Genomic DNA, 11,268 nt, shown 5'->3' with positions numbered 1-11,268 from the left:
AGTATAAAAAAATCTTAAATATTTCAAAAGAAATGAAAAGACAATTTTGGCACAATGGAAAGGGTGCCCCCTATTTAAAGAAACACACTTGACTGCTTATAAAACCCCTTACTCGTGGTTTATTGTTTTGTTCTGTTCTTTCTTCTTTAAGAGAATAAATATTCCTCTATTGAAAATCTTCTAACAGCCATTCTTAACGCAGGCTAGATTATCAGATTCACTCGAGGAGCTTATTAAAAACATGTATGCTTAGGCCACAGCCTAAACCTACAGAATTAAAATCGCTCAGGGTGGGACCCAGGCACCTACATTTTAAAAAAGATCTACAGAAGAAAGAAAGAAACTATATTAGTGTATCAATTGCTTATTGCCCTTTCCCCTTCCCATGAAGACATAGGGCATAACACGTGCACACCACACACACACACACACACACGCACACACACACACACACACACTCTCTCTCTCTCTCTCTCTCTCTCTCTTTCTCTCTTTAAGTTTTACCCTTAAATTAAAATGTAATAGTGGTAAAATCTGATCCTGGCAAATAAATGTTTCACTGGGCAGATGTACAAGGATGTGCAATCTATCCCTGCTGTGCCCAAAGCAAATGGGTGTTTCCCATTTGCAGAATGGAATGGGTGATAAATGCATTTCCAATTTGGAAACAGGTAAAATCAGCACTTGTTGGGAGACATCAGCTGAGCTAACAAACAAAAGTGTGCGAGGTTCTAGTGGCTCACCACAAAGAAAGGCTGCAGGGACTGCTCCCTGCTTGGGGCTCGTCTGCATCTCGGCAAATGTCTTAGGAACCGAAACTGGTTATGCTGCTCAGTGAGCATCAAATAGGTGGGTGCTTCAGCAACATAAAGAGTAAAGAAACCTGGTGACTGTAATTTGAAAATATCTTTTTAAAAAATTATTACTTTGCTTCACTGCACTTCTTAGTGCTCTTCTAGATTTCGCATTCATTTCCTGGTTGGCTTGAAGTCTTCTATTTCCTAGTTAGCCTAGCATACAGAAGAGGGTTATTTATTCCCCAGTGGCCTTCACACATTTCTCATCAAGCTACTTGCAGCAGTTTTAAAATAGAAACGCTGCCTCTAGAAGCCTTGCAGTGGAACTAACGGAGTCTGTAGAGAAGCTGCACTTCTTCACTCAGCAGAAGCTTTCTGAGGCTGGCCAAATTTTCTACAATTTAAAAAACTAAAGGAATACAGTAGAACAGAATAGTGCCACTTCTTGGAAAAAAGAAAAGGGAGGGAAAAAAATACAGTAGATAGAAGCTATATATATATATATATGCAGTATGCGGAGAAGAGGAGCACGTAAAAAAGAAAACATTGCTTCATTCAAAGCCAGCCACTGTGAAATTTTATAAAGAGAAAACAGTCTTGACTCTTGCGAATTTAAGAATTTGTTAAAAATATTTTTGCATTATAGTATAAAAATGGCAAAATAGTGCATTCCAATATTCTTCTAAGCATTAGAGGCGACTTTGTATAAATACATCGTCGGCGCTGGCTTGGGGAGCTTATTGCATGTGCCCCAGAAGGGTAAGGCTGCCAGCAGGAGAATGAGACCTCCTATCAGAACGCAGAAGCCACTGAAATAAAATGCGATATCATAGGTCTGTGTCCAGTCATAAAACCAACCTGAAAAGAGAGTAAGAACAAAAATTAGCTTCTCAGAAGTAGTGTGATTATGAAGCCCACGCCCTACACGCCTCCGTATGCAGTTAGGATTAGGACATGTCATAAATACCCCCACCTACTTCCAAAGCAATCTATTGAGAGAAGAGGAGACTCAATTCTCTGGATAAGGAAAGGAGGCATGTTGAGTTTCTCTCAAATAAAGGCTGAACATGAATTCCGGAGCAAGAATATTGGGTCTTTCAAGTATATCAAAAGTGATTTTCAAGAAATCATTAGCATGAGACAGTCCACACAGATTTATTTTGTGCAAATCTGTGCCATTGTGACAAACTTCTATATTTTTCTATTTATGTTTTCTGTATTTCTCTATCTGGAGGTGTATAATGGAGACCAGTAAAATGGGTTGACGTTCAGATAAATATCTTACCGACAATTGGTGGTCCAAGGCTATTTCCAAGTCCAGCAAAGAACATTAATATCCCATAGGCATGGGCTAATTTTTCAATCCCCACAGTCTTGGTGGTCACATATGGGAAAATGGACCAATTACCAGTAAGAAATCCTAAGATTGCAGAAAGTATTGCTAACGTGACATAACTTTTGGCAAGGGGAATTGCACACAAGGCCAGGCCCATGATGATTAAGGTAGCTATGTAGAGATAGAGGGTATTGATCCACTTGAAGTCAGCCAGTATCCCTAAAAGGAGTTTACCAACTGCTGTCATGATGCCAAGAATGGAAACGAGAGGCATAATAAAATCTTCTTCGTTCACATTTGAACTTCTTGCTACATCTTCCATAAGTAATGAAGGTGGAAACCCTCCAATGTCAAACAGTAAGATGGCGATAAAAAGTGCTGAAAATACTTTGTTTTTAAAGAGCGCCACAGTTTCTCCACAGTAGTTTTTATACAGTTGCCACTTCCTCTTGGCAAGCTGTTTGCAAAAATACGTCTGTTCTGCAACTTTCTTTTTGTATGTTTCTGTCTCCTTTGTGTGTGCCATTGCTGTTGAATTTTTAGGAAGTGGACTCTCCTGTTTCCAGTCACCATTGGCTAAAGTGCTCTTGCATTTTTCTTCATTACTGTAGCTCTTTTCAAGAATGCTTATGCTTTCTTCCAGGTTCTTTTCTTTTTCATTGTAAATGGAGTATCTATCTGGAACACTTTCCAGGGCTGTTTTTTCAGGCAAAGGACAATCAGAGGACTGGAGGGGTCTCATCAGACTGCCACAAGCTAATATATTTAAAGCTAAAGCTCCCACAATCAGCAAGCATCCGTCCAGTCCATAGAATTCAATCAGCAACCTCTGCAGAGCGGCATATATAAAAAGTCCAATACTTGAACCTAAAATGGAAATGGTAGCTATTCAGTCTTAATAATCGCTTATAATCTGGGGCTCTTAGAACATACCTTAGTAGTACCACAATTCAATCACTTTTCACCTGGCATTCATATGTACCTTCATATTAAATTCACAAGAATTCTGAAGATGATAATAACAATAATAACAGTAATACTGATAGAACATTTATTTTAAGAATTATCATTTATAGTTCAGACACTGGCTAAGCACTTTACATTTCATGATTTTGTTTAATCCTTCTACTATTGTATTGAGTAGGTCCTATTATTATTCCCAATATGCAGATGAAGCGACCTAGGACAGAAAAGGTTGAGAAATTTGTCCCAGATCACATACCTGTCAGTGGCAGAAATAGAATTCACACTCAGTCAATCTAACTCAAGAGTAGAAACCAACATAATTAGGCAACTACTTTCTTCGTGCTTATTTTGTGCCAAGCTCTATGCTACATATTTACTCCTTTTAGTAAAGTAAATTTTCATATTTTATTTTTTAAAGATTTAGTTTTAGGGTATTTACAATGGTTCAATAATTCAAATCCATTGCTGAATCACCAAAATGACTGATCCATATGCTTAATGCATTAAAAAAACATGAGAAGAGTTAAGTGAAATTTGATGGAGATATATAAATAATAAGGTATGACTGATTTGTATAGCCATGAAACAGTGTAAATACGTCATCTTTTTAGTACAGGTCACAGAAGATGCAATGGAAAGGTAAGTGATGTCAGCCTAATCAATTTACAAATGTTTCCATCTGGTTCTGAAACAATATTTAAAAAAAATAAGTTTTCTAAAATTTAAATCTCATTGAGAAGTGACATGAAAAAGCAGGAAAGCAATAAGTACATCTATAAAGGATTTGTCTAAATAAGCTGTTGATCATACTTTCAACATGGTTTTGGTCAAGCTGCATCAGAATCTCAGCAAGATGCCAGTCGGACCAAATTTTGGAGGCTTAACTAATGACATGGACAGGTTTGCTGTGAAAAACCCATCTTATAAAAAGTCTTAACAACCAGTGGCTCTGGGTCTTGGAGATGTAAGAAAACACTTTTCTTTGGGACGTCAATCCTCTCTTTCTAATGTTTTAAAAGTTAACTCGTTTATTGGAAAATAAAATATATCTTTGCATCTACATGCTCATTAATGGTTAACGTTAATAATGGCCACTAAAATAGTATCTTTGTGGCTATTTAAAGGGGAAACATCACTTTGTGATTACTGAGAAGTAATAATGTGTTAGCTTTGTTTTCTAAAGCATTTGTTCTTTTGAAATATGTGCCACTTACATAAAAAATAACTGAAAGAATAAAAAATTGAAGGGCTACCGCATGTACTTTTATCACGCAAAAGCACCCTTGCCTAGTCATTTCATGATTTTTGTCTAGATCATTTCTTTATACGGATTTTAACAAAATGCCACACTATTAGGTATGTATAAATGCCCTTGGTGTTATGAAGTTCTATGTTTTGAGAAAATAAACAACTTCTCTCTTGCTCACCAACCGAGTTCATCTGTCAACATATCAAAACAATCCAACAGATACGTATTGAACATCTATGATATGCTTATATTATAGTGCAGGCAAAATCAAATTACACATTGGATTATAGTTCCCTCCGAGCTTAAATCCTGTGAGTACATGACCAGGCATTATGAAGATGCAAGAATTCTGTCAGGGCAGTGAGAGTAGTTTAGAATTTTACTGTAGAACCTTTTAAGCTGTAAAACTATAGTTTTTAATCTTTAGAAGGAAATTCTCATTTCAAAATGATCAGTGTAAAAGACAAAGTAAAATAAAATGCTGAATTATGCTTCCATGCATATCTAGATCAATATATCATTACAAAGAAGGAGAATATTAATTCATGCCCAGGGGATCTGAAACAATAAGAGATTCACTCGCGCTTTGGTTAACTCATTAATACCAGAATTAGCAAACGTTTCCATAAATCACTAGCATGTAGATGTTTTGGGCATTACAGCTCATAATGCTTCTATCTCAACTACTCATCTCTGCCCTTGTAGTATGAAAGCGTCCAGAAACCATTTGTAAAGGAATGAGCATGCCTGTGCATCCAATAAAACTTTATTTATGGACATTGAAATTTGAATTTCACATTACGAAATATTATTATTCTTTTTATTTTTTTAACCAGTGCAAATGTAAAAAACATCACAAAAATAGGCAGTATATAGAATTTGGCCCATGGGCATTACTCTGCCAACCTTTGTTCATCGTAGAGTAAGACCACTTCCCCGTAACTTTGGTTTCATGCCCACATTCCTTTATTTCCATTAGATCACAATATTACAAGGATTTTAATTTTTAGTTTCTTTTTAGTTAAAAAAAAAAAATTTGTGTGTTTTGCTTTGCTTGTCCTATCCTTCCCTAAAGATGGAGATCCATACCTCTCCTTAATTTCACCTCACCCAGTCCCCATGAGTTGGATTAAATATATCTAACATATCTTGACTGCAAACTCCTTGATTCTGCCAAACCTGACTGTCCACAGTAGTTCCGTTTTTTATTCAATGTGCACGGCTCAGGTTTGTATTCACTACCCTCCAGACAGTGAAAAGCAAGAGCAGCTCTCTCAAATTTCCAAAATCTTCAGCACCAATAAATTTGGACAGTTAGGGAAATCAAGGTCACAGTTACAAAAGGCACTCACAGAGCCTCTTCCATGGGCTTTACACATGTATTCATTTAAGACTCCCAATAACCTGATGGGATGGGGCTGCTGTTGTCCCTATTTTATAGTTCAGAAAACTGAGGCACAGGATATGAAGTAACTTGTCCAACACTAAACAGGGTTCAAAAGCAGGCAGTTTGGCTCCAGGGTCTGTACGTATAACTTTACATCATTCTGCCTCTGTGAAAACCGTAGCCCAGGGAAGAGTAACTGTCCTTTAAGCTGCCATGCCTGCTCTCACAGTGCCTCCCACACTTGTGGGAGACCATGGCAACTCCTCTAAACTGCATTCCAACTTCTCTGGAGTCCCTTCTTCTGATCTTTGTGCTCTCTCTCCTTTTTCTGAACCTTAGCCTCACCTCCTCCTAGGTCACGATTCTCCTCTACCACGGGGAATGCTTCCTTAAACTAGCCTGGACCAATATCCAGCTTTGTTCATTTCCACCTGGAATCACCTTGTTGCGACTAGGTCAGCCTTAGGGAAAAAACTTTGCTTTTGGATCCAGATACACTTCTGAAGTTATTCAGCCGGATCTAAATGTCCTGACCTCCCAGAACCATTAATGACTGGCATCCTTAAGCTTGTTTAGAAACCTTGGCAGCTGTCTCTCCTATGTAAACTCATAAAATTTTGGTCATAGAAATTCTTGTTCTGAAACAGCTAAAAAAAAAAAAGCCACTGAAAAGTGAAATACCACTTTAAAACATCAGTGGGAATGCAGAAGGCTTTTATATTTAGATTAATTCCTCAGTGATCATTGCTTGATTAATAACAGAGCAAACTGCTTCTCGTTTGGATGTGCATGTGGGCCACTGAGATGTACTCAAGAATCAGTACATTAGAAAAAATAAAATTTCCACAATAAACTAGGAGGGAGATGTCAGCCATCACTCTTTCAGGCAGAGGTCTCGGGGGCCTCCATTTTCCTTCATTTCTCTTGTCTTTCCACAGACAAGGCCTTTACAGTGTTCTCTGCTTCTTCCAGCTAAGGCCTCACTCACCACCATGTGGTTCTCAATTAATTGGGTCCGTAACCTTTTTGTCTTATTGTAAGTACACTGGACCTCTCATGTCCAAGATTTTTTTTTATAAATGTATCTTAGGATTTTTCAAGTGCTATCCCATATTTACAGTGGAAAATAAAATTTCCTTTGGAGAGTAGACTAAAAAGTTATTTTGCTACCTGGGTGCTAACTGGCAAATGGTTGATTAACCGTCTCTGGCTTGATAACTTTTAGACTTTTATAGAAGGCTGAATAATGACTGTACTGAACTTATTTAGAATATGTACCTGTTGAAATCAGGCCAAGTGCAAGGCCTCGGCGGCTGTCAAAATACTGGCATGTAATGGTCACTGTTGCAGTGTACAGTAAGCCACATCCAAGACCTAAACATAAGAGACATTGCATAAGTTACTTCAATGCAAAATCTAAAAAGAAATAAGTATCTTCAATAGGACATCCTTTTACTGACTGACTGACCCTATTCAGAGCCCAGATTTCTAAACTCCTTCCATGTTAGTTATACAGCCTGATGGATACATTTGGGCAGCCTCGGATTTTACCCCACACCCACCCTGATGCCAAGGTCACATAAAGAATAATCCAATTTCTAAAGCATTAAAGAATAACGCAAATTTAAGGTAAGACATCATGGAGACATAGAGAGGCTGGTCAAATAGTACACTAAACAGCAACATTTTAAAAAACATGCCCATTAGGTATCTCTCTCTCTCTTCCAAGCCCGTGCCCTCAGCCCTGTGTTCTTCTTCCTGTAAGTTCTCTAAATAATTTCTTAAATAAACAACAACAAAAAATCCCCTTTCTCATCCCAAGGTATCTTGCTAGCCCATAATTTGCACACTCTATTCTGCAAAACAAAAGCTCTCAAGTGGGTTCACTAAGGTTCTCAGATCATTTCTGCACAGTAAAATTTATATCTGCAAGGCTATATTTTTGAGATAAATACCACATAATTTAGGAGTAAAACGTTATGATATCTATCATTTAGCTTAAAATCCTTTCGCAAAAAAAAAAAAAAAGGAGGAAGGGCCAAATACAATAAAATATCAACTGTTAAAATCAAGTGGTGAGCATATGGTGTTTGCTATACTATTCTTTTCACTTTTCTGTAATTTGAAATCCTTTTATAATTTAAAAAATCTTACTATAAGTGCCCAGAGTCCCAATGGCAATATGTATCTCCAGACATATATCTCCAAGTCTTTTGTTAATATCTTAATATTTTCCTCTCTATTAAGTACCCAATAACCCCAGTTTGTTTATCTTACATTTTCCCCTTGCTCATTATGCTCTGCTTTTCTTCTGTAGTATTTTCTGTTCCTGAGGCTAACTCTATAAACCACATACAAGCTATACTCCAAAGCAGAGTTGAAGCCATGGTCTATTATCCACGCTCCAAGTGGACGATTAAGATCACTTTCGTTAGCTGTTCAGCTATCTGGACCATGATCAGAAAGAATACATTTTAGGAAGTTACAATTTAAAACAGTTCAACATTGAGATGATGATCTGTGAATGCATAAAACGTCTAAAATATGAGAGAGAATAAATCAATTACACTTTAAATCTTTTAACATAAAGCACTCTTTTTGATTAGATAAGGGAAAATACTATTTCACTAACTTAAAGCATGAGTTAGATTAATTTACACAGTAGTCATTACTATGCAGGATACTTCAAGACATGAAATAAGAGCTGTTCTTGGACAACCAATTTTGTGGAGCTGAAAAATGTCACCTTTAACTATGCTGCTGAAAGCCTTGGGAGGGGGAATGAATTTATTTCTCTGTGATTTAGCTGTCACGGCTTTGTTAAATGTTAGGCACTGGAGACATGAACAAAACACATTTCTGGTTGCTAATGTCAGAAAAGTTGAAACAGAAACTCTTAAATCTTAAACCTTAGACTAAAAAAGCAGAAGTTCAATTATCTGGGTTTCAGATAAGACTATTTCACTTTTTTTTTAATGTAGGAGAAATTTGAGGTGACTTTTCTTTAAAGTTTGCAAAATGCAAAAGGTGGCATGATGCCCACATCTGTATCAGGATGACCTTTAGCCAGCAGTTAGTAAAGAGAAGTCAGTGGATCCCCAGGGACTCCACGACATTTCACGGATTTCAAGTCAAAACCACTTTCATAATAAGTAAGATGTCCTTTGCTTTTTCCATTGTGTTCACATGTGGGCTGATGGCACAAAAGAGGTGGTGAGCCCTGCCCTCCCCTCTACATAGGACTTGACTCCCAGGGGTGTAAATCTCCCTGGTAACATGGGACATGACTCCCCATTTGAGTCGGGACCTAGCATCCTAGGATTGGGAAGGCCTTCTTGACCAAAAGGGGAAAGAGAGAAGTGAGACAAAATAAAATTTCAGTGACTGAGAGATTTCAAACAGACTCAATAGGTTATCCTGGAGGCTATTCTTAGGCATTATATAGATATCCCTTTTTAGTTTATGGTGCATTGGAGAGGCTGGAGGGAAGTACCTGAAACTGTCCCAGTAGCCTTGATTCTTGAAGAGTATATAACTATATAGCTTTTACAGTGTGACCATGGGATTGTAAAAACTGTGTACTGATGCTCCTTTTATCTAGGGATAAAAGGATGGTCAGAGGGTTAAAAAAATATATTTAAAAAAATAAATAAATAATAGGGAAGATAAACGGTAAAAATCGGGTAGATTGAAATATGGTGGGTCAATGAGAGGGAGGAGTAAGGGGTATGAGATGTATGCATTCTTTTTTTATTTTTACTTCTTCTTCTGGAGTGATGCAAAGGTTCTAAAAATGATCATGGTAAAGAATACACAACTATATGATGATGCTATGAGTCATGGATTGCGTATTATGGTTCAACTGTGTGTGTGTGGATATTTCTCAATAATAATAATAAAAAAAAGCTTCAGAGCTGACACTGAGAAAGATGTTTGGAGATGCAGAAAGAAAACATCCCCAAGGAAGCCAATTTGAAATGAGAAGCCAAGAGAAAAAGAAGTGGTGAGTCAAATTATGAGAGTCTTAGCTCAAATCAAGATATTTGGTATACCCCATATGCTTTACCTCCACACACACACACACACACACAGAGTAAGAACAGACAAAATGTCCGAAAAATGCTTCATCTGAATTATGGTGATTGTTGCAAAGAAAGCAATTTTGTGATTGTTTGAGTAACCAGCTGAACTAGCCATTTTTTCATGTGACACTTTTTATTTGAAAGAATGGCTGACAAACTATGGTTATTCAGACTTGGGTATTGGGAAGATATTTTATTAAATATTCATATTATAAATTTATATAATATGAATTTATTATAAATTTATATAATATTTCATATTAAAGAAAATGAACAAAGTGAAACTGTCACTTCAAGGAAAACTGATAGTAACTGTTGCCAATGAAAAATTTGAGATTTCCAGCAAAATTTAGAATTTTAGAAAACTTGTATCTGCTACTATGAGTTTGGCAGCTTCCCAATAAAAGATTTTCTGACAAGATTGGTAGTGATATTAATAAAAGGAATTTTTTGATGTTGTATAATGAAATGTATCAATATTGATAAGTTCTTGCATAACTCAGTGAACCAATAGTTTTCAAATAACTAATGCATCATATTATACACTCAGACTTGAATAAAGATTCACTAAAAGTATAGGATAACCAATGGATTTTAATGGAACAGAGCATAAAAAGTATATTGATGAGGTGTCAGGTTCTACCTTGCAATTAATCTTTAGCAAACTATCACTTGTCAAGTTTAGGTAGAGTATCAAAGAAGCATATCTACAATTATCTAAAAAGTCCATTTAAAACTCATCCTTTTTCAAACTACACATTAGTATGAGACCAGCTGTTCTTCATAAACTTCAACTAAAGCAAGACATTGCAACAGATTGAATACAGAAGCACTTATGAGAATTCAGATGTCATCTATGAAGCCAGACATTAAAGAAATGTTCAAAAATATAAAACAATGCTTCTCTGGTCACTAAAATTCGTGTGCTCTGGAAAACATAGATATTTTTCATTACCAATATCTTATTTTTGTTAGCATGTACTAGGTTTATTATTGTTTTAAATTTAATAAACATTTTAATTTTAACACAGAAAATATCAATAAATATAACCCACATAAACAAAAGCTCTTTGGGCTCCTAAATAATTTTTAGGACTGTAAGGATCCCAAGACTAAAAAGTTTGGAAATTGCTGCTTTAAACTATTCCTTGGTCTTGAACTGTTTTTGATCAGACCGCTACCAGTGAAAAAATTCTTAGCCTCAAGTTCCAACATATGTATATATATTTTTAAATTAAATATCCATGCTACTGGCAAGTCAAATCACAAACATTAGCAAAACAGATTTTTTCCTTTATTTAAATAGGTATATTTAGATGTTCTGACATTTCCTTTCCATACACTAGACACCATTTCACACACTTCTAGGTGAGACCACAACTTTGGAGACCTCTTTTCCCTCATTTCCTTACATCAAGTCAGATTTCATATCAAGTTCTTGTCACACCACC

General features: G+C 36.3%; 1 protein-coding gene across 6 annotated transcripts in view; it reads right to left on the bottom strand.

The window, feature by feature from the left end:
• Positions 1–1,423: 1,423 nt before the first annotated feature.
• Positions 1,424–11,268, bottom strand: part of SLC16A9 (solute carrier family 16 member 9) — a 76,494-nt gene continuing 66,649 nt past the window's right edge. For all 6 annotated transcript variants that reach the window (XM_077125258.1, XM_077125256.1, XM_077125253.1 and 3 more), the window contains exons 4-6: positions 7,014–7,109; positions 2,083–3,000; positions 1,424–1,655 (exon numbers count right to left, since the gene is read on the bottom strand). In XM_077125258.1, coding sequence (XP_076981373.1) covers positions 1,480–1,655; positions 2,083–3,000; positions 7,014–7,109 — 1,190 coding nt within the window. In that variant the 3' untranslated portion in view covers positions 1,424–1,479. The remainder of the gene's footprint in view (positions 1,656–2,082; positions 3,001–7,013; positions 7,110–11,268) is intronic.

The sequence above is a fragment of the Tamandua tetradactyla genome, chromosome 13, assembly GCF_023851605.1.
Source record: "Tamandua tetradactyla isolate mTamTet1 chromosome 13, mTamTet1.pri, whole genome shotgun sequence".
Taxonomy (NCBI): Eukaryota; Metazoa; Chordata; class Mammalia; order Pilosa; family Myrmecophagidae; genus Tamandua; species Tamandua tetradactyla.
The sequence above is the reverse complement of the archived record's forward strand: the minus strand, read 5'-3'. Positions and strand labels throughout refer to the sequence as shown.